This window comes from Sorex araneus, chromosome X (assembly GCF_027595985.1).
Source record: "Sorex araneus isolate mSorAra2 chromosome X, mSorAra2.pri, whole genome shotgun sequence".
Taxonomy (NCBI): domain Eukaryota; kingdom Metazoa; phylum Chordata; class Mammalia; order Eulipotyphla; family Soricidae; genus Sorex; species Sorex araneus.
Window position 1 is genome coordinate 344,705,188 of NC_073313.1, and position 24,115 is coordinate 344,729,302.

At 45.4% G+C, this 24,115-nt stretch overlaps 1 protein-coding gene across 4 annotated transcripts in view; it reads left to right on the forward strand.

Moving 5' to 3' along the window:
* Positions 1–474: 474 nt before the first annotated feature.
* Positions 475–24,115, forward strand: part of ASAP2 (ArfGAP with SH3 domain, ankyrin repeat and PH domain 2) — a 178,908-nt gene continuing 155,267 nt past the window's right edge. The window contains exon 1 of one of the 4 annotated variants that reach the window (XM_055119820.1): positions 475–776. In XM_055119820.1, coding sequence (XP_054975795.1) covers positions 651–776 — 126 coding nt within the window. In that variant the 5' untranslated portion in view covers positions 475–650. The remainder of the gene's footprint in view (positions 777–24,115) is intronic. The other 3 variants (XM_055119819.1, XM_055119822.1, XM_055119821.1) reach the window with 3 other exon arrangements.

The following is a 24,115-nucleotide window of genomic DNA, read 5'->3' on the forward strand; positions in this document are numbered from 1 at the left end:
TCCATCACCTGCCCGGCAGGGCGCGCGCGCAGCAGCCCCGGCGCGCGGCGCGGGGGCCCGAACGCCGAGACAATGCGGCGGGCTCGGCGGCGGCGGCGGCGGCGGGCGAGCGGCTCGGCGGGCCGGGGCGCGCGCCGCCTTCCTTCCTGCTGGCTCAGCTTCCCGGCGGCGGCGGCGGCGGCGAGCGCGCGGATTGGCGGCCCGGCCCTCCGCGCCGCCCCGCCCCGCGCCCGGACGGCCGCCGCCCCCGGCCGGGACCCGCCCCTCTCTCCGCAGGAGGCGCTCGGGGCCCGGGGCTGGGTGGCGGGCAGTTCCCGCCGGCGCTGCGCGTCCGTCCGCGGCGAGGCTCGCTCGGGCAGGCGGCGGCGGCGGAGCCCTCGGCGCGGCGGGCGGACGGGCCCGAGCTGCGCGGCGCGGCCGCTGCTCCCGCCGCCGGGCCCCGCGGGGGGCTGTGCACCCGCGCCCTGCGGCGGCTCCTGCGGCGGCTCGTGCGGCCCCGGCGGCGCCGGCGCTTCCCTTTGTCCGCGGGGCCGAGCGGGGCTGCGGGGCGCGGCGGCGGCGGCGGCGTCCGAGCTGCGGGTGGGAGCCCGCGCGGCAGCTGAGGCGGCGGCTCTCCCGCGGCCGGCCGCCGGCGCCCGCGCTCCGAGGCGATGCCGGACCAGATCTCCGTGTCGGAATTCGTGGCCGAGACCCATGAGGACTACAAGGCGCCCACGGCCTCGAGCTTCACCACCCGCACGGCGCAGTGCCGGAACACCGTGGCGGCCATCGAGGAGGTGAGCGCGCCGCGCGCGCCGGGCGGCTCCGGCCGCAGGTAGCGCCGCGCCCCGCCGCGCCGCATCCCGCCCGCCCGCTCCGGCCGGCCGGGCCCCGCGCCCCGCGCCGCGCCCCGCTCCCGCCACCCGGGAAAAGTTTCAGGTCCTTCAACCCCCCGACGCGGCGGGGCTCACACCAGCCCGGCACAGAAGCCCTTTGTTCCGTCGAGGGGGTGGCTCGGAGGGGACGCCTTGGGCCCTTTTAAGTCCCCTCCCCTCGGCCCCCACTTCGTGTCTTCACCGCGCCTCCAACTTTGCCCCAAAAGCCGGGGTGGGCGGGGAGCGGGGGGACCCCTGCGCCCCGCGGTTTCCCCCGGGCGTCCAGCGTGCGTTGCTAGTGGCCCTGCCCGCCGCCGGCAGTGCGCACCGCGAGCCCCGCCGCTGCCCGCCGGGGCTTCGGCCGACCCTCGATGGGACCCGGGCAGCCCCCGGCGGCTCGCGGAGAGGTGTTGCACCCCTTTGCCGGGAAGGCCGGAGCGGGCCCTTCCCGCGTGCCCGCTAAGGTGTGCGGGGCGCTGCGGCGTCTGCAGAGCCCGAGGCCTTTTTGCCCGCCACCCCCAGTTCGGTGCGGCTCACCCGCCCCAGCCATTTAGCTCACACACCCCCGCCTCCCCCACCTCTGCCCCATCGGCTGGAAAAGGGGCGGTTGTAGCCAAGTGCTTTCAAGGTGCAAAGTCATCCCTCCCAGGTCTGGCTAATGAGGGAGCTAGCTAGCACCCGCTCCTCCTGCGGACAGACTCCCCCCGCCAGACTCGGGAGGGAAGGGCCGCTCGAGGTGGGCCCTCAGCGGCTGTTGGCAGCGTCGGCTGCTGGGTGTGGAGCCGGGTACTGGGCAAAGCCGCGTCCTCCCCGCCGCTCCTTCCCTCTGCAGCCGGATCAAGGGTGCAGCCTTCTCTTGCAGCGTTGCTCCGAGGGGCCGAGACCCCCGAGCGTCAAGTGCTAATAAACACTCGGCAGGGCTTGAAATAGGGGAACCTGGTGTATGAGCCACACGTGCGCTAGTGTTCATTTCCAAGGTGAGCTTGCTCTTGGCCAGAATGGCGAGTTACAAGCTCTTCCGTGGGGGATAATCTAGTTTCTAGGGATGATGCCTGCGCATAGAGTGAATGCGGGGAGAGAGCCTCAGTGAGCTTAAAATTAAGGGATGGCTTTCCTGTTCTTTCTCTTCCTTGAACAAAGCATCTGCTGTGAGGAATGGCTTGGGGGCTGGCAGGGGGGCTGTTGGGAGGGTGGGAATCCTGAGTGCTTTCTCTTATGGAATTTTTTAGAAAAAAAAAGTCTTGGTAGACTAACAGTGATAGGCCAAATCAAAAGCAACAGATTCAGCATCCTGAGTGTTTAAAGTTTAGCCCATCCTCTGCCTGCCTTCGTCTCCCTGTTTCTGGTGGAAGAAAGCTTTAGTAATGAGTTCTGGGAACCCAGACTACTACTTGTTTCAGCACGACTTCAAAATGGTACCTGCAAATGAGGCAGGTGAAGATGGGTTTAAGATGGTGTTTTTTTTTAAATTTTTCTTCAGATGCAGTAGAGTTTTTGGAAAACAGCATCATTTAATCATGTTTATGGAATGAATGCAACAACAACAAAAAGTAGCTGCTCAGTGATTAGAGGAAGGAAGCAATACCTAGCCTTAAAATATATATATACAATATATATATAATACCTAGCCTTAAAAAAAATGGGTTGGGGGGGCTGGAGCAATAGCACAGCGGGTAGGGCCTTTGCCTTGCACGCGGCCGACCCGGGTTCGAATCCCAGCATCCCATATGGTCCCCCGAGCACCACTAGGAGTAATTCCTGAGTGCATGAGCCAGGAGTAACCCCTGTGCATCGCCGGGTGTGACCCAAAAAACCAAAAAAAAAAATGGGTTAGTACGGCAGGTATGGCTTACTACCTACACACAGCAGACCCGGGGTTTGATCCCCTGAGCTCTGAAGGAGTGCAGAGCCAGGAGTAAACCCTGAGCACAGCCGGGTATGACCCCAAAGCTAGAAAAGAAAAAGGTGAATTAAAAAAAAAAAAGCTGGGTTACATTTAAAGTTTTTCATCTTTCCCTCCACTGCAATTTGTCATTTAAATGTTATTAACACTGGCAGATGTTGGAAAACTAAGCAAGTGGGAATTACTGGTACAACTGGCATACCCTTTCCTTGATTAATTTTAGTTTACAGTGTATAATTCCAAAGCTTTTTCTGCATGTTGTGCAGATTACCCCAGAGCTCAGTTACTGAGAAGATTAAGAAGAGGCTGGATTTGGTCGTCTTATTAAACTGCAAGCTTGCGGCACATCGTCATCAGAACATAAAAATTGGTTTCAGGAATGAAGAAAAAAATAATCATTACATGCTTGTCTGTCTCACCTTAGGCAAATTCTGTTTACATGTTATGATGATGGAACACATGGTCTTAGCTTTGTGACTCACATCAAAATTTCTTTCCTTTCTCAGAGTGATCACTATGGATTTCTTTATATAATGCTCTTTTCTAGAGTGGCTTCATGTTCATCCCACTATCAAAACTTAATTCATCTATGGTATTTTTCAACAAGTAATGCAACATAGTTTGGTTTTAACCAAGCATCTACTTATTAAAACAAGACCTGAGAATGGTTATTGAGATTACTAGTTTAACAGTAAAGAAAATAATTAAAAATTATTTCTAATACAGATTGCTGAAAATTACTGTAGGAGTGAAATGTGCTTTTTTTGGGATATACACACCTACAGTGGGCATATGAGTAGCTATTAGTCCCCTCTTCTGTATTACAGACATCACATCTGTTGCACTTATTCCTCATCCCCCACATTTTGTGTGAAGAAGTTAAGGCATATAGGCATAGGGAAGTTAATTTGCCATAGGTTGTAGAGCTGGAACTTGAACTTGGCTCCAGGTTGTTTCCAGAAGCTATGCTGCTATGCTGGGTTGTTACTTTTAATGATGCCAAGTATCTAAATTACTCCTTTGGTAGGTAGACCAGGGTCCCAGACCAGATTCACCACTTTCTGCTTGTGTGAACTTGGATGAGATGTCTAGCATTTTCTCATTATCCTCAGCTGAGACATTTGAATAACAATACTTGTCACCTTCAGAGTTGATGAGACCAAACTCAGCACAATATCTGACAAACAACTGATTTAGTAAATGCTGACAGCTAAACAGATTTTAAAATTCACAGAACCTGAGGAGAATATCTGGTCCTAGGAGAGGTTTTTTTGAGGGGATGGGGGAAATCGGGGAAATGGCTGAATGATTGAGTGAATAAAAAATTACTACACTGTCATTAACCCATGTTTGTCTTTTTAATAATTCTGTTGTCTTAGAGCAGGTGACAACATAGCTATGCTTTGAGTTTTACATTTTTCACTTGATCACTTCCTATGGGCAAAGTAATTTACACAATTTCCGTAAAGCCCGGGGTTTCAGCTAGTCTGTCTTGTAAAGTGGTTTTGGTGTAAATCTGAGGAGTAAGCCTATATACTCCCCCACCCCTTCCCAATTAGGGATGGTGGCAAATTATTTATTTTTTGCTGAGGAGTTGGGAGTGGGGAGGGCTCCAAAGCAGCGCTGGGGGGGGGGGGAGGCGTGGGGTCACTCCCAGTGGGCTGGGCCCAAGTTTCTTTGCTAGGGCCCAAGGATACCAGTATCTGGGATCACCAGGGTCACCCCATTATGCGGGAGTCTCCAGGGCCTTACCCAGTGATGCTCAGGAAGCTTTGTGGTGCCAGGAATTCAAGGAAGGTCAGGCCCATGTATCCTAACCCAGTAGTATCTCCCTGGCCCTCATCCTTTGTTTCTTTGTATCTCTAGGCACTTAAGAATATTTTTGATATAGGGAAACATTGTATCCATATTTGGAGTACTCCGTTTCTAGTTAGAGCCTTCTCTTTAGAGCATCCTGCTTTCTGCTTGCTTATTCCTTTTTCTTAGTAGATATGTAGTTTTAAAAATAAATTTGATGTTGACTCTAAGTATTAGAATTTAATCTACTTCCTTCTGAGGTCAGAATGCTTCACTCTGTTGTCCATGGTTACCTAGGAAATCTCTTTGCTGTCATAAGCACAGGGTTCTAACTGCAGGGCTGGAAGGAGCAGCTGGACGGCATGGATTCTCAGGGGCTCTGCCTGCCTTGGGGCCAGGTGCCCCTCCCAGCATTCATAATGGGATCCCAGCCAAAGAACTTTGCAGGCAAGAATATAATTTTGAATTTCACTCTTTGTGAATTGTTTGAAAAACAGCTTCTTCAAATGCCAGATCAGTGTGTGTGTAGGGGGGCTGGGGGGTAGGGGGTGGGGGGTGGTCAAAAAAACCCACCTCAGCTCTGTTGCTGAAAGGACCTTACCTTTTTGCCCAATGCATCCACGTTTTCTGTGGATCAAATAGGACCATCCTTTTATGCTGTATTTTGACTTCTAGACTTATGTGCTTGGAATTTTTTTTTTAAATTTACTTACCATGAGCTACAGTTACAAAGCTTTCATGTTTGAGTTTCAGTCACACAATGATCGAACACCCATCCTCCCATCAGCGTACATTTTCCATCACCAATGTCCTCAGTATCCCTCCCCCCACCCTCCCTCGTCTCTATCACTGTATCACTGTATCGCTGTCATTCCGTTGCTCATCAATTTGCTTGAGCAGGCACCAGTAACGCCTCCATTGTGAGACTTGTTTCTGTTTTTGGCAAATCGAATACACCACAGGTAGCTTGCCTGGCTCTCGGAGAGGGGCGGAGGAATCGAACCAGGGTCGGCCATGTGCAAGGCAAACGCCCTACCCACTGTGCTATCGCTCCAGCCCTATACCAGACAATTTCCCTCTTTCTCTCTCTACTTATAGGCATTATGGTTTGCAATACAGATAATGAGAGGCCATCATGTTTGGTCCTTTATCTACTTTCATGTGCTTGGAAATTTGAGTCATTTAAGGAGGAACCATGTTTTTCTCAAGTGATTATTCTCTCCCCCTCTACCCATATTTTTCACTTTAACTCCTCTCTTTTATATGGCTAACATGAAAAGTTCTCATGCTATTCCTGGCCATTCATTCAGTGTTGGGTCCTTCTGTGTGCTGGGTGATGGGTGTAGTTCTTTGAAAGAACCTACAGCTTAGTGGGTGAGACAGATGTTCTATAAATTAGTCCATGCAGTAAAATGTCACATTGTGTGCTCTAGCAGCAAGATTATCTAGACCCATGGATGTCCGGGAATGGCAGTGGTTTGGTGCGCTGGGGCCAGAGGTTAGGAGAGCCTTGTATGCTGATGTGTGATTGAGTCATGAAGTCATCTGTGGGCCACCATATGCTTGAATCACTAAGTGATCTCAGTATGGTCTTCTGTACCTGCCTGCCCACCTTAGGTAAATATTGATCGACTCCTGAGTTGGTGACTGACTACACCTCTGGTTGCTTTCTCAGAGCCACCCAACCTACAGATGGCTGCTCAGGTGCAGAATTTGGAGTAGGGAAGGGGGGATGGGGGTTGGAGGGACTTAGGGCTGAAGCACATGCTTTGCATGTACCTGTGTGTGTTCTCCACGTTTAGTCTTTGTGACAGCATGGTCCCTAGTCACTCCCCAAAGGAACCCTTAGACCTTCTGGGTGTGACCCCAAAATAAGTTTGGAGTGGCCCTAGATTCTTGTATTGAACTCCACATTTCGAGGCACTGGTGCATTTCTGTCTTCATAAAGCACATACTTTCTGGAGCACAGCTGTCCAGTAGGGTGGTCTGCAGAGGAACTCGGGTCTGGGTCTGATCCATAGCCCAACAGGCTGAGCTCAGGCTTTGCATGTGGAAGGTACGGCTTCCATCCCCAACACCATATGCTTCCACAAGCAAGGAACATCGCTGAACATGGTCCCGAGAAAACAAAACAAAACAAATAAAAATCCAGTTCCTCAGCTATGCTAGCAGCCACATTTCAAGAGTTTAGCAACCACATGTGTTTTGTGGTAGCTAGAAGGCATTCCCATCACTGCAGAATATTCTGTAGGAACTAGTGGACCTTGTTAGAAATGCAGAACCCTAGGTCCTACGTCGGAGCTAAGAAATCAGAGTGTGCATTTATTTGAGTAACATCACAGGTACATTATAAACACATTAAAGTTTGAGAAGCGGGGCTGGAGAGATAGCACAGCAGGCAGGGCACTTGCCTTGTACCCTGGCCACATGAGTTTGATCCCTGGCACTCCATATAATCCTTCGATCCCTGCCAGGAGTGATCCTTGAGCTCAGCACCATGATTAAGTCCTGAGCACCACTGGGTGTGGCTTAACCACTCCCCTCCAATTATTTCAAAATAAATAAAGTTTGAGAACACTGTTCTGGACTGTGTACCCTGTCTGTATCTGGACATCAGAATCACTTTGGGTTTTTGTTTTTTTTTTTTGGAACCACACTTGGTGGTGCTCAGGACTTACTCCTGGCAGTGCTTGCGTGGGCCATATGGAGTGCTGGGGATCTAGTCAGATCATTTGTGTGCCTTACCCACTGTACTATCTCTCCTCATACTGGGTTTGATCTATTTGGGTGGGGCCTGAAGCATTGGTGTTTTTCAAAACCTTTTATTTTTTTTTGCTTTTTGGGCCACACCTGGTGATGCACAGGGGTTACTCCTGGCTCTGCACTCAGGAATTACTCCTGGTGGTGCTTGGGGGACCATATAAGATGCTGGGAATCGAACCTGGGTTGGCTGCGTGCAAGGCAAACTCCTTACCCGCTGTGCTATTGCTCCAGTCCTTCAAAACCTCTTCTTAAGTGGGGTTGAGAATCACTGCGGTAAATTCTCATGTGATATGTAGGGTAGTGATAATTGTGGCGGGGTGAGGGCTGCTCAGTGAGAAAATGCCTGCTTTCTTGAATAGCACACAGTAACAAATCAGATATTTAACAAATTTATTTTAAATATATTTTGAAATTTTGGGGTCATACCTGATGATGCTCAGGGATTACTGTTGGCTCTGCCCTCAAAATTACTTCTGATGGTGCTCAGGGACCATGTGGGACAACAGGGATTGAACCTGTTGCAAGGCAAACACACCACCCACTGTACTATTGTTCTGGCCCCAACAAACCAGGTATTTTTTTAAAAAAAGCCTTTTCTTTCCTTCTTTCTTTCTTTTCCTTCCTTCCTTTCTTTCTTTCTTTCTTTCTTTCTTTCTTTCTTTCTTTCTTTCTTTCTTTCTTTCTTTCTTTCTTTCTTTCTTTCATTCTTTCTTTAGATAGGCAGAACACAGTATAGAAAAATAATTTTGTAAATCAGGAGTAGCCGGTCTAAGGAGGTGCAGTTAGGCAGAGCCAGGAATGCATTGAGGAAGCCAGCCAGGGAGGAGCTGGACTAGAGCAGTGTGGGAGCCGGGGCAGTGATAAGGTTTGGGCCGGGGCACCTAAGGGTAGAGGGAGGCCCGTGTTCACAGTGAGAAGGAAGAGAGAGGAAGAGCGGCAGGCTGACCAGACTCACACAGTCCTGCCTGGTCCTGGTGGAAGAGATTTGGATTTTTGATCTAACGTGATAGGAAGTTATTGGAGGGTTTTGAGCAGGGAATAAATCACATGATCTGATTTGTATTTTATTTTTTACCTTGGTGGTGGTTCCAAGGAGAATAGTAGACTTGAGGGTAAGGGGAGGCTTTCTGGGGACTCAGGGGTTTTGTAGTTGCATATGATCTCCCGGTGTCTCGTGGTGCAGTGGGCACTCTCAGAGGCTCAGTGGCATCAGTGCCAAGACACTCTATGTGCTCTAAACACAACTGGTTCTTGAGCTTACGATGGGGGCTTTCCCAGGTATCAAGTGTTAGACTAGATGCCCATGAAGGGAGATTATAGAGCTGACCTGTGAAGAAGGACCTGGACAGATGAATGTGTTTGCTTCTCTCCTCTGCTGTTTCTAGGCAGACCGGGGTAGGCAACACTTTCTTGGCTCTGTCAGATGCCTGGGATACTGTCCCGGAGTCAGCTCCCCAAACACTCCTTATCCCTACTAAAAAGAGATGGTGATGTCACTAAGTCCTCATCCCATGGTGGGGACTCTTGTTCTTTGCTTCTCTGCTTTAAAGTCCATTATGAGGACCCTTCAGGTACTTTTATATCACTATTGTTTTCATCAAATTAACAATGTTGTGGGACAGATGGACCGTCAAGTGCAAATAGAATGCCTGGGTTGTGTTTTTATGATGATGGTTATTTTTTGATTTGTTTTTGGGGTCAGACCCAGCAGTTCTCAGAGCTTACTCCTGACTGTATTCAGGGTGGGCTCAGGGGACTGACCACATGGGGATTGAACTCAGGTCTACCTACTATGCTAATGATGGTCATTTTTAGAAAGGAATCTGACCTTGTCAGATGGATAAGCATATATTGGGCACCTGCCAATATGTATTCACTGCCTGATGCCAGGAATGTTGAAGTGAACTGGACCAACTCCCTCCCTATGAAGACCTTATATTTCAACATCTCTGTGCAGTTACATTGTATGTTTTTAATCTTTTGTATACCATGGGCCTCTTTGAAAAGAGATCTCTTTTCAGAAAGATATTTAAATGCAAAAGACAAAATGCATAGGATTTCAGTGAGAACCAAATATACTGAAATTCATTCAAACAATGGATGTAAGTAATGTGTTTTTTTTCCCCAAACAACTCTAACGTTTTATTCATTTAACCTTTGTTGGGGAGTTTGGGGATATGTTTCAGTGGTAGAGCACACATTTCGCATGTATGAGGCTCTGGATGTGATTTTCAGCACCAAAAAGCAACCAAAAGATAAGTATTTTTCTTGGACTCATAAGTACTGCTAATTCTGCCATGGTATGTTGCTTTACATTCATAATTGAAAAATGGCAAGTTTCAGTTATGAGGATAATATGCAAATACCATTTTCTTTAGTCCAAGTTTATAGTACCTCTGAATTTACTTTTTTTTTTTTTTTTTTTTTTTACCTCTGAATTTAGACTAAGAATGTCGTGGTTTTATGTTATGATTCATTAAATTATTTTTTTAGACTGTTAAATACTCATTGAAACAGGCCTCAAAATTATTACATTGTTGTCATCATGGGTTGTTTCTCAGAGTCTAGACAAGATAAACTAAACCCTAGGCCAGTGTGTAGTAATTATCAGGTAGTAAAGGTGCTCAGAGAAACTTGTCTGGGTGGGTCAAGCTGTCACTTGTGGTTTGCTAGCCATAGTGCGCTGGGCATTTTTTTTTTTTTTTAAGATCAGGTATGGCAGTTTTTCCATAGATTTCCTGGGTTAGTTTCCACAGCTATCTTGGAGTTCAGCAAAACTGAATTGGATCTCATGAGTCCTCTGGTTTGAACCCTGAGCTGGGTTGCTTTCTGCAGACCAATTCTTGTATTTTAACCTTTATTGTTTTTCTAGCCTCTTATATACCCTTCTTGACTCTGTTGGGCAAGCTTGATTGTGAAGTGATCATTGGTTAATAGACTTGTCCTGAGAGGGGTTACGTCTTTGAAATGCTACAGCTAGTGCATTAGTGTATTTGGGCTATTTAGAGCATGGTTCAAATGTTCAAATGTTACTCTCAGTGATTTGAGGTTTTGTTTTTGTTTTTGTTTTTTTTTTGCTTTTTTGGGTCACACCCAGCGATGCTCAGGGATTACTCCTGGCGGTGCTTGGAGACCATGTGGGATACTGGGAATCAAACCCGAGTCGGCTGCGTGCAAGGCAAATGCCCTACCCGCTGTGCTATCACTCCAGCCCCAGTCATTTGAGGTTTTTAAAAAAATTTGTTTTCCATTTTTTTTTTCCCCTCTTGCCTTTACTTCTAGCACTTACTGGGCATCTGCTATGTGCCGGGCATGCTTTTGAATTTCTTTATATACAGTTACTACAGAAACCCTGAATGTTAAAAGAACCCGAGCCCAAATCACAGAGCTAGGAGGTGGTGGAGCCGGGTCTCCAACTCAGAACATCTGAGTTGCCTGGACATGAGAGGCTGGATGAGCAGCAGTGCTCTGCCTCTGCAGAACCTGGGTCAGAAAGCCCTCTGTTGATTCTCTCTCTCTGTCTCTTTCTCTCCCCCTCTCTCTCCTCTCTCTCTATAAATTGCATCTCTTGCATGTCTTGAGTGAATGCTTCTGGGAAATTCTTGCTGCTGCTCTTTTCTCTGCCTCCTCTGTCCTTGATGCAGAAATGATTCCATTTTACTCTCTTCAATTCTGCTGACATGCTCAGCTCTGCCCAGCCAAGCGGCTTGGGGGCATTGCCCACTTTCTAGCAAGAGGTCTGCTTTATTCATGGCAGCATTGATGATGTCACCCTTACCCTCCATGCTGATGTAGCTTTGACAGTAGGATCCCTACCCTCCACCCCCAGTAGTTTTGTTATTTATTTTATTTAGGCGCCGCAGTTTACGAAGCTTTGGGCATTCAGTGTTCCAGCTGCAAACCCACCATCAGTGTCAGTGTTTTTCACCACGGACCCAAGGTTCCATCCCTCTCCCCATCTGGCCTCGATAGCAAACTCATTTGAAAAAGTGACTTACAGTTTGGGCCACATATTTCAATAATGTAGACTCGTACGATGTTGATTTTAACAATACGGTTTTACACACAGATACAATACAGTCGGAGGGCTGATGTAACCTCTTTTTAAAGATTACACCTTTCTTTTAGGAGTCTGTCTAGTCGGGTGATCCAATTTTGAAGCCTCATTTTTAGTTTCCAAGAATAAATCACATTCTTAAGAGTTTCTTTTTTTCCCCTTGGTTTTTGTTCCACACCTGGTAGTGCTCAGGGTGGAACATCACTTATTTCTGCCTCTGTGGTATGGAATTATTCCAGGTGGTGCTCAGGGGTCAGACATTGAACTGGGGTCGGCAGCATAACAGGTGAGCTTCATAGCCCCCATATTATAGCCCCTCTATAATTATAGCATCATAGCCTTTCTCTGGCCTCTTCATAATAAATTAAAAAAAAACACTATAATAGTGGTTATTGAAGCATTAGTTCTGTGTCAAGGTCTGTGCTGTGTTTTAAATTGATTGAAGGCCCTGTATAATCCTTTGTGATAGGGTCTTTGTTTATCTTTGTTCTATAGTCAAAGAAACTGCAGCTTAGTACTAACGTTGATCGCAGATCCCCGGTCCCACATCAGGGTCCCAGCCTCGCTGAGAGCAATGTTGCATCATGGGTTTTAATCCTGTTGGTTCTTAAGTGCACTGCCTGCTGGGTCCTGTGGGAATTTCTGCTGCCAGGAAGATCCTCTCTCTCGGTATTTCTAGGGGTTTCTTTAGTGCAGATGATAACTGCTCTGTCCCCATTATTGCTGACTTAGAGACTGTGGTCACTCACACAGGGTCATTAGACACTAACCCCTAGGGCAGTGTTTAGCATCAAAGGTGTTTATTAAGTGGCCGTAATTGCTATGAAGTGAGTTAAAGGACAGATCTGGCCACCTCAGAGCTGTGGGACAGGGGTCACTGTCACGGCTGCTTGTAAACTGCCTGGAGCCAGGCTGACAGTGCTCAGATCCCTTTTCGTTAGTGGTGGTCCCTCAAAGGGAAGTCATACCAGCTGGCATGTCTGGTGGGCAGACTGGCACCGAGAGGGGTCAGCACTTGTTTCCATTTAGGGAATTGGGGGGAGATTCTGAAAATAAGGGAGAACGTTAATTTCTTGTGCTCTGTATCACTTTAACCTGTTCCTCATCAGCCCTTGGGCTGTGAGCAGGTGATTTAACAGATCCAGTCTCAGGTCTCATTGGTTAAATGGTGGTGGCTGGTTTTTTTTGGGGGGGAGGGGGGTTCTTCTAAGCAGTGCTGGGGTGGGGAGGGGGCACTTCCAGCAACAGCCAGGCCAGCCAGTTGAATGCTAGGGCTCAAGGATGCAGTGCTGCTCTCCTGCAGTGTCAACGACCATGAGGGCTGACCACCATGGTAACACTCAGGGGACTGTGTGGTGCTGGGGATGCAACCAGGGTGCATTGCCCTGATGCCATACTGTCACTGCAGGCCTGGAGCTTGTGATGAGATGGACTGCGGGACCTTTCCAGCTCAAGGCAGAATCTGCAACTATACACTACATGATACAGCTCCTCTGCTTTTCTTTCCCTTTAATGACACCTCCTAAATTTTTGTTGGACTGTTCATACTTTCCAATAGATTAAAAGTGAAAATAAACCTTAGCTTTTCTGTTCCTAACCAAAGGATTCCTTCCTGCAGATATCATTAAAATTAATATAGAGTCCATGAGCTCCAGTTCCATTGGGTGCACTATTAAAATTTGGGGGGGGGGACTAGTGGTGTTAAATAGCATGCAACCTGTCTCACCTTGATATAGTTTCTTGCTGCACGCCTTGTTTTTTTGATTACTTCTCATTTGAGCTTTGTTTCTCTGATTGTGTTAAAGATCACTGCTTTGCCATTAGTAAATAAGCTGGACTATTGAACTTTAATACTGATTTTCTTGTATTGTGGTTCATTTTCTTAAGCTTTAGAGGAGCTTCTTTAGTTCTTTAGAATATATTCCTCTCTTTCTCATTCTCTCTCTCTCTCTCTCTCTCTCTCTCTCTCTCTCTCTCTCTCTCTCCCTCTCTCTCTCTCTCTTTCAAGAAGCCCTTAGGATTTGGTTGTATTTATATGTTTGAGTTGAAAGAACAGAAAGAACACTAACCAAGAAGTTAGAGCTAGCTGATTCCAGTTCTAATGCCTGATCTCTAAAATTAGAAATTTGAAATAGTTGACCCTTGACTCCCCATCCCAGCCTGAAGATCCCATGGCTCTTTGTTTAACATATATTGGGTTGGAAAAGGCTCTGGGATAAATGATCAGACTGATACTTTAAAAATTATAAATCAATTAAAGATAGAAGACCTTATGAAATGGAAAAATGGTTTTTGGATTAGAAATTGTCAAAATGATTGTCCCACCTAAACTTGAGGCCATCCCAATCAAAATCCTGATGACATTCATCAAGAACTTAAAACAGTCAATAATAAGGTTTGTATGGAATCATAGAACAACCATCTTAGCCAAAACGATGCTGGGAAGAAATTGGGAGGCATCTCATTACCTAACTTGAAACTATATGATAAAGCTATGATAATCAAAAAAGCACAGTACCTGAACAAGAATAAACTCTCTGACCACCAGGTTAGAATCAGATACCCAAAGACAAATGCCCAGATCTGTGGTCACACATTTTTTTTTCTTTCTTTCTTTCTTTTTTTTTTTTTTTGCTTGGATGCTGAGAATCGAACCCGTGTCGGCCACATGCAAGGCCAGTGCCCTACCTGCTGTGCTATCACTCCAGCCCCCCTGGTCACACATTTTCAACAAAGGAGCTAGGTTTATTAAGTGGAGTAAAGATAACTCTTCAGCAAATAGTGTTGGAAAACCTGAATAACCACATTTAAAAAATGAAGCAGGATCCATTTCTCACACCTTAAAAGTCAGTTTAAAGTCATCAAAGATCAGGGGCTGGAGTGATAGCACAGCAGGTAGGGTGTTTGCCTTGCATGCGGCCGACCCGGGTTCAAATCCCAGCATCCCATATGGTCCCCTGAGCACCGCCAGGGGTGATTCCTGAGTGCATGCGCCAGGAGTGACCCCTGTGCATTGCTAGGTGTGACCCAGAAAGCAAAAAAAAAAAAAAAAAAAAAGTTATCAAAAATCTTGAGATCAGACTGAATCCATAAAATATATTGAGAAAAATATTGGCAGAGTGCTCTGAGATTTGGATCTCAAAGGTGTTTTCAGTGATAACGGGTCCATTGGTAAAGCCAACAGATACAAAACAACAAATGGGACTTCATCAGATTTTTTAAAAAACCTGCTTAGTTAAAGAAACCTGAGCTAAAACTGAGACACTCAATGAATGGGAGAAAATGTTCACACTCAACACATTAGGTAAAGGATTGGTTACCCTAGATGTATCAAACACTCTCAGAGATCAACACCAACAAATGATGTTTGAGACAACTGTATGCTCATTTTTAAGGGAATAAAGCTGTGCTACTTCATAGCATATTGAGAACAAATTTGAAGTGAATGAACAACATCAATGAAAGTGGTATCAAACTCTTTAAAGGTAATATTGGTGTAAATTGTGACCTTATTTATGTTAGGCAAGAGTTTCTTAGGTATGACACCAAAAGCACAACCAACCTAAGACAAGAATTTATCAGAAGCATGTGTTTTCCAGAGAAATAATTCAAACACCTGGAAATTAAACAGTTCACTCCCTGAACAACCATTGAGCCAGAGAAGAAATCAAAGGATTCCTGGAGTGAGTACACGACCTACCAAGACTTTTGGAAAACAACAAAAGTTGTGTTAAGCTCATGACTATGCAAGCATTCATCAGGAAGGAAGAGAGGGTCCACATAAATAATCCAACTACACAGCTTACGAAACTGGAAAACAACCAACAAAATAAGCCCAAAGCAGGCAGGAGGAAGGAAATAATAAAACTTAGAGCAGAAATTAATGAATTGGAATCCAAAAAATCAGTCCAGAAGATGAACAAAACCAAAGCTGGTTCCTGAAAAAGTAAACAAGATTGATAAGCCATTAACATGACTCACAAAAAAGAGAACCCTAACTGAATTAGAAAAGAAAAGGGAGGTAGCGAAACAGATATGACTGAAATTCAAAGAACCCCCCAGGGATTGTTTTGAATAGATGAAGCAATCTGTAGGGAAAAAAAGATGAGAAGCATCACTTTCCTCAACTTAAACTATATGTTACAAAGCAGTAGTAATAAAACAGCATGGTGCTGGAATAAGGACATTCCATTAGATCAGTGAAATAGAATTGAAAATCCAGAGACAAACCCTCAATTATATGGTCATTTAATCTTTGATAAAGGAGCAAAATATATGAAGTGGAGCAAGGAAAGCCTCTTTAACAAGTGGTGCTGGGAAAATTGGTCAACCATATGCAAAAACCAAAAAACGTCAGACTTCTTTCTAATGCCATGCACAAAAGTCAAGTGAGAATGGATCGAAGACCCCGATATCAGACCTGAACCCATAGGAACAGAGAGGAAAACATAGGCAGAACTCTCCCTATAACTGAAACTAGGGGCATCTTTAAGTATAATATGCCACTGACCAAAAAAGTGGGAACAAAGATAAACGAATGAAACTGTATTAAATGAAGAAGCTACTGCACTTCAAAGGAAATGATGGCCAGCATGTAAAGACCACCTACAGAATGAAAGAAGTTATTTACACAAGACTCATCTGATAAGGAATTAATATCAAAGATATATAAGGCACGGATAGAACTTTAGAAGGAAAAAAAAATCCAACCCTATTTAAAAAATGGGAAGAAGAGATGAACAGAAACTTCCTCAAAGAAGAAATACAAATGGCCAAAAAGCATATGAAAAATGCCCCTAGCTTTTATAAATTTTATGAAAAAGAATCCCTGGCTAATCATCAGGGAAACGCAAATCAAGAGAACAATTGAGGTATTACTGGAGAGAGACTAGCACACATCAAAATCAACAATAACCGGTGTTGGTGTGGATGTGGGGGGGAAGGGATTTTCATTCACTACTGCTGGGAGTGTCAGTTGGCCCAGCCTTTTTGGAAGACAATATGGACATTCCTTGAAAACCTAGAAATTGAGCTTCCATACAACTCAGCAATTTTACTCAGAAAAGACATCTGCACTCCTATGTTCATTGCAGCACTATCACAGTAGCCAAGATCTGGAAATAACTCAAGTGCCCAAGAACAGATGAACGGACAAAGATACTTTGGTACTTATATACCATGGAATACTACTCAACTGTAAGTAAAGGTGAAGTCATGCAGTCTGCTGCTGGGTGAATGGGTCTGGCAAGTATCTTTCTGAGTGAAGTCAGAGGGAGAGGGACAGACACAATATGATCTCTCTCCTATGTGGCATATGAAGAAACATAGGAGAAGAACAAAACTCAAAGGCAGTAGAAAGAAAGAGCAGGAGAACTGGTCGTCTTTGGAAAGCTTGCCGCTGGAGGCGGGGGAGGGGGGGGCAGGGGAGGAAGAGATAACTCAGGGAAGGGAACACTAGGACAGTGGTGGAGGGAAAAACGTTTCCTGCCTTAGAAGCAGACTGAGGGTGGGGGATAGGAGGGAAACTGGGATTATTGATCAAGGGAAGTGGACACTGGTGAAGGGTTTGGTGTTGGAACACCTGAAACTCAATCGTCAAGAACTTTGTAACTTTGCAATTCAAGGTTATTTAATTTAAAAAGGAAAAGAAACATGTTTCCAAGGATACCATCAAGTGGTGGGAAAGATGATATAAAAATAAGAGAAAATATATACAAATCCATGTCATATACAAGTCTAGTTTCTAGAATATATGAATTATTTCTATATTTCAACTTGAAAAATGATTCAGATTTGGGGGCTGGGGAAATAGTACAGCAAGTAGGTTACTTGCCTTGTTCATGGACTGCACAAGCCCTGGCATCCGATATGGCGCCCCCAGTACTGCCAAAGGAATTCCTTAGTCCAGAGCCAGGAGTAACCCTTGTACATTGCTGGGTGTGGCCCCCAGAAAACCCAGTTTTTAAATGGGCAAAGGATTTCAATAGGATGTCCTTCAAAGCAAGATATACAAGTAGCTATAGGCACTTGAAACAATGCACAAAAGCTTCTGCTCCCATTAAGGTCTTATAACTCAAGATACTTTAAAACCATTGGAAGGTCTACACTTAAAAAGACAGATAGTACAAGAATTTGGATAATACAAGAGTTGAGACCCTATACAATGCCGATGGAAATACAAAGTGGTGCTGCTTCTGGACAGTAGTTAAACAGTCCCTCAAAAAATTTCCATTCAATTATAGTTACATTCCTAGATATATACCTAAGCTAATCCATGAAAAAAAGTTCATCCAAAAACCAGTACCAGAGTGATGTTGGTGGGCCTCCACAAGTGGCTTATGTGAAGCAGGGGTGAGAAAGACGGTAACTTTCTCCCCATCTGCCTCTACCTCCTGGGACCCAGGCTTACTGGGTTCTTGTCTCATCTCGTAGAAAAGATTTCAGAAGTAGATGAGCAGTGATGTAAAACAGACTTTATTTGGAGGATTTTGAAGGAAATAAGGAAGAGAAAGTTGGAGGGAGTGGAGAGTAACGTGCTCAAGAGAGAACCCGGGCTTCTCCAAGGGCGGAGAGAGCCCCTACACACATCCCATCATTAGACAGGAAAGCATGAAAGTACACATCTCAAGAGGGGAGATGCGGGCGACACATGTGCTCAGGCACCACATGTGCTCTGCCACGGGGGTGCAAGCAACACATGGTCTCGGCCAGCATATGTGAGCTTTTCCTTTGGTCAATGTGGCTTTTATAGGGATTTCCCAAACTGCTCCCTGGTTGGGCTTCTACCTAGATAAGAGTCCCTTGCTAGGGTCGTTGCTAAGTGGGTAGAATTGGGTGCAGCCTTTGAAACTCCTTTTCTTGACCTTTGGTCCTGCTGGATCTTCTCTCGGGAGGTTTGGTCCAACCTTCTCTGGCCTGGGCTAGCTGAGGGTTAATCAGATTGAAGGAAGGAATTGAGGGTTCCCTGGTAATTTTCTTCAGGCTCTTTCTGCAGGGAGGGGTCCAGTCACCTCAGGGTCTGTTGCTGGGGAAAGTCTTACCAGGTCCTGCTTTCTGTATCCACAAGGTGGGTCAGACTTAGGACTAGTGACTTTATTACTTTCAGATATTTCTTTGCCATCATGTCACAGCAGGGATAGGGTGTGTGTGTGTGTGTGTGTGTGTGTGTATGTGCGTGCTTCCCTAACCCACCTACCTGCATCAAGAATATTCACAGCAGTATTATTATTAATAGCCCTCAAATGAAAATCTAAATACCAACTAATAAGCAAAATGTTGTATGTCCATACAATAGCATAATTTCAGACAAAAAATGTACAAAGTCATACTACAACTCAGATGAACTTTAAAAACATTATTGCTAAGTAAAAGAAATTTGATACAAAAAGTCACTTATTGTATATTTCCATTATCTGAATTACATCATATGAAATATCCAGAATTAGCAAATCTATCAACAGAAAGTTGATTATTGTTTGCCAAGGGTTGAGGGGAAAGGGAACAGGGAGTGACTTCTAATAGGTACAGCATTTTTATTTGATGAAAATGTTCTTGAATTTGAATACAAGTGATGTCTGCACAATTTTGTGAATATGACCCGTGTTCCTTAGGGTTTTCTATGTATAAAATTATTTCGTCTGCAAGTATAACTTTGTGTCTTTAATTTGCATGCCTTTGTTTCTTTTCCTTTATTTTTTATTGCCTAACTTGTAGAATGGGTTGGAGCAATAGCACAGCAGGTAGGGCAGACGTCTGCCTTGCATGCTGCTGACCCAGGTTCGATTCTTGGTCCCTCTCAGAGAGCTCGGCAAACTACCAAGAGTGTCCCACCCGCACAGCAAAGCCTGGCAAGCTTCTTGTGGCATACTTAATATGCCAAAAACAGTAACAACAAGTCTCACAATGGAGACATTACTGTGCCCGCTCGAGCAAATCGATGAGCAACAGGATGGCAGCGATACAGTGATACAGTGAAATTGTAGAATCAGCTCTTAGTCATCTTTAAACAACAAATGGGTTTCATTGACTTAGGGACTCATGTATTCCCAGAATTCCCAAATATTAATCTGGGAATCAATCTCATAGCACCTAAATATGAATTTGTTTTCTTCTTTCTTGGGTACTCAGTATTATAAGAGAATCAAATGATTTTCCTGCTTGGTCTTTGGTTATAAAATAAGTTAGTTGAAATTCACATGCTTTGGGAAAAGGGTTTCAGATATTTGCCTCTTTTATTATTATTAGTCTTCATTGCTTGGGGGCCACACCCAGCAGTGTGCAGGGCTTACTCCTGGCTCTGTGCTCAGGGACTGTGCCTGTTAGGGCTCAGGGAGCCATATGTGGTACTGGGAATTAGCCCCTGGTTGTCTGCATGCCAGGCAGGCACCCTGCCTGCTGTATTCTATCTCTTACGCCACTATTGCTGTCTTTAGAGGGCATTTGTCACCTGGGAGCTTTGTCGTCTAAGAGCCGGGTTTTGTTGAGTGCGCAGTCCATTGTTTCTGCTGATCATCGAGGCTTTTAGATTCTGCTTTGTTGTTTGTTTTGGGGTCACACGTCCTGGTGCTAAGGGACTTGAACCATGTTGCTGCTGCATGCAAGCCAGTGCCTTAGCCCCTGTGCCATCTCTCAGACCTATTTTCTCTTTTAGAGGAGGATATGCTGCTCAGGAGTGATAGCACAGCGGGTAGGGCTTTTGCCTTGCATCTGGCTGACCCGGGTTCGATTCCTCCTCCCCTCTCGGAGAGTCCGGCAAGCTACCAAGAGTATCTCGCCTTCGCCCGCACGGCAGAACCTGGGAAACTACCCGTGGTGTATTCAATATGCCAAAGACTAACAATAAGTCTCACAATGGAGATGTTACTGGTGCCCGCTTGAGCAAATCAATGAGCAACGGGGTGACAGTGACAGTGATGCTGCTCAGGAACTCGGGGCAGCAGCTTTCATTTTGGGGTTTTGGCAGAGACCTCTTCTCCTCGCTCCAGTCACTGTCTTCGCCACAGCTTGGGTGGTGACATTTAATGCTGGCCTCCTTTCCTACCGCACTGCCTCCCCTCAGTTTCTGAAACGGGTTTGTTCTCCCACCTTAAAGCCATTAGTCCTCTTCTGCAGCAGTGTTGAGGCAGCTTAATTTTCGCAGTGCAGGTTTCCTTAGGGTCAGAGGAAAGTAAAGGAGGCTTGATTGATCTTATGACAAAATGCTTTAGTCATCATCCATATGAAATCTCTTCAGGGCTCCTATTCTGATTTTGTTGTTGTCGTTTGTTTAATTTATGAACCACCTTGGAGCCCTCCACAGTCTGTGCACAGACAGGGAGGCCTGATCAATCATATCAAGCGTTATAGTCCTCCTTCAAATTTGCCCTGAGCCGCAGAACTTTGGTTCTGGCCCTGGTAGATGTGGGGTTATGTTAGAGAGCAGCAGTGTCAGCAAATGAGTGTTTCCCAAAAGCAGTTACTGTTTTTTTTTTTTCTGAGGAAAATTTACTATTATGTTGAATAATTAAAGCTAAGACCAGAGGCCTTGGAAGCAAAAAAGGACCCCTCGCGACCGAACAGCAGCTCTGAAGCACATATTGTTTCTTGTGGAAGTCAAAGTCATGCTCTGTTCAGAGAGAGTTCTGGTAAAGACCACGCAGAGAAATGTAAATAAAGGGGCTCTGCTCCTGAGACCAGTGGGAAGGAGAAAACGGATCAGACTTGCTAATGAGAGGATGAGAGACAGACAGACCAATCGTCTGTTAGCCAGGACGCCCACAGCAGAGATTTGGGCGACCGGAGTGATTGTATGGCAGTTGCCTTGCCCCAGACAATTGTACATGGATGACCCAGGTTTGCTTCCCAGCACCCCATATGGTCCTTGAGTACTGCCACGAGTGATCCCTAAGAGCAGAGCCAGGAGTAAGCCCTGAGCGCCGCTGGCTGTAGCCCAAAAGTCAAAAGGGGGAAAAAAAAGTGAGATGTGGGGCCATGGAGAAGAGTTCCTGTGAAAATAATTCTTGCTTTTTGTGATTTGTTGGGCTTTAGTTCACTGAGAAAATTTAGTTTGGTAGAAATTTCTTCCTTTAGGGTTGGCCCAAATAAGGCATTGTGTATGACTTTTGGGATGCCTTGTGGCAGAAGGGACAGTCGGTTTTGGGGTCTGACAATCTCATGTGAGGTCAGCCTTGACCCTTCCATGTCTCCTCTGACAGTGGGAAGAGGGAGAATTGGCGCTGTGAATTCTTGTCTTGACTTCTGTGGGCTCAGGCACTTGTGTTTTGGGGTGAGGGAGCTTCCCCCTAGCTGTTAGCTTTGCCCCTAGACATTCCTGGTTCCTGAGTTGGCCCCTAATTCCAGACAGTGTGCCTTGAATAAGGATTAAACATTATTTCTCTTTGATTCCTCAGAGCCCAGCCAGGCACCAAACACAAGGCTCTCAGAAGTGTCTTCCAAATGTGAAGGTGCAGGAGACTCTTTGATTTTTGCATTTCTAGAACTTTCCCTTTCAAAGGCGTTCTCTATGTATAGAAATAAATTTGTGTTTTACAGTAACAAGACCATCGTGTCATGCTTTTTTGTTTTTTAGACCACAACTGGCACTGTTCAGGGATTTACTCCTGGCTCTGCACTCAGGGATTATTCCTGGCCATGGAACCATATGTGATGCTTGGGATTCAACCTGGGTCTGCCGCAGGCAAGGCAAACACCCTGCCCACTGTAGTACCTCTCCAGCCCCACATTGTTTGAAACAACTAGGGAAGCAGGAAAATACAGAGCCATCACAATCACTTGATAATGACTTCATCCATTTTCAAGAGCTCCTGTGGTCATAGGGTACTGGGACTCCACTCACACCTCAGTCCTTTGATGGAAAAAAAGTCTTCATTTGCTGAAGGGAGGGACTTGGTAGGCACCCTTTGTTCCTCAGTGGCCAGCAAATGAGGCCTCCCTGAATAACTCCCTGTGATAAATCTCTGCAGCAGCAAGCATACACCATTCTCACTGTAGACCTTCTTCCTGTGTTTGTGCTCAGATTTCCTGGACCTAGACTGTAAACTTTTGAGAGAAGGCGCTCTTCTCTTCATTTTAAAAGAAGTTCATATGTTTGTTTATACTTGACTGTTTCCAAACCACTTTTTGGGTAGGGCAGGTCTTACGCATGGTTTACAGCAGAGGAAACAGCCTCCCAAAGGTCTTATGGTGTTTGCAAAATAAGACCTGTAGTAAGTGATAACATTGAGGCTTGAACTAGCACTTATAGCTCTTGTCCAGTAAATGGCCTTCTGTTACTCAAAACCATCTGTGCATCAGAAATCAATGTTCTGAAATCAATCATTTTACTGAGTTAAATGTGTGGGAATGGAATTTATGAGTGCAACATGCTTGTTTACGAGCTCTATAGACTTTGAAACATCTTTGTCTAGACTTTTTATTTTGAAAGAGATTGAAAGTGTTGTCCATGTATTGTTTGTGTTATTACACAGAACCAGAGCAAGAGTATAGTGGGTAGGGCATGTATCTTGCTTACAGCTGACCTGGGTTTGATATCTGACACCATATACAGTCCTCTCCTGAGTGTAGAGCCAGAATTAAGCCTGAGTTCCACCAGGTATGGCCCTCAAGTCCCCTAAAAAGGAAATGTAGAAATATTTGCACATTATATCAGAAGGGAGTTAATAGCGCCCATTTCTGTTTATCTGAGAAGTATTAGCTCTCCTGAGAAAATGGTGCTGTTTATTCATAATAACCAAATAATAGCAGCAAAATTGGGCATTATGAGTTTAGGTTTAATTATAATTTAAAAGGAATGGAGAAGGTGGGAATATCTTCATATAAGATTTAAGAGCTCCTGTCATGCCAGTGACATGAGATACTCTTTGGCCATAAAATATTGGAAGGAAAATCACTATTCTTGAATATTTATTATTGAAGTGAGATGTTCCTTTAAGAGAATAATTTTCCACCAGTGTTAAAATGTTTATAAATAATAACTCATAGTATTCTAATTATATCACATCTCCCCACCCCTGCTTCTGCCCACTCAGTTATCCTGGAAGAGAAGAGAAAAGGATTTTAGCTGGTAGTTAATTGTTACCCAGTCTTTGGGTGGCTAGTTATATTTCACATTTTTACAATTTCCTCAATTTCTCCTGGTTTCTGTGTTATTTGTATTTGATTCTAAGTTGCTTTCTTTGGTGAAGGGCTATTGGGTGGGGCCACATTTGGGCCACATCTTGTTTACATCTGGCCAAGACACAAGTGGAAAATGCTGGTAACATTTGAACATGGAGTCCCAAGGGACAACAGAATGTGTATATGAGCTGGGTACACCCAAATGCAAATTGTTTCTATTGATACCTAATATATGTAAATTTATGCTGCCTGGTTTACAAAGACATGAGTGATGGTCTTCCTAAGTAGTCCTATATAGCTGTAGTTTTAATTCTGTCATCACCTTAGCAGAGTGCCTTGACAGTTCTATTTCCTGCTGAATTTCAGTGACGTTTCCTTCAGTGTCTGTCCCCTCATGGGACTCCAGTTGCTGAGGTGGAAGGCTCAGCATCTTAGTGCCGCCTGGTTCCCTGCTAATGGCCTGGGCTATCTTCCCCCATGTGGGAATGCCTTGATGGAGGGCAGGGATGGCAAATGTAGATAGTCAGGATCATGATAATTGTTTGCAGGGGTGGGGGGGTGTGGAGACTGGAAAGGTTTTCAAGCAGTACTTAAAATACCCTCCTGGCTATACCCCACTAGACTGGT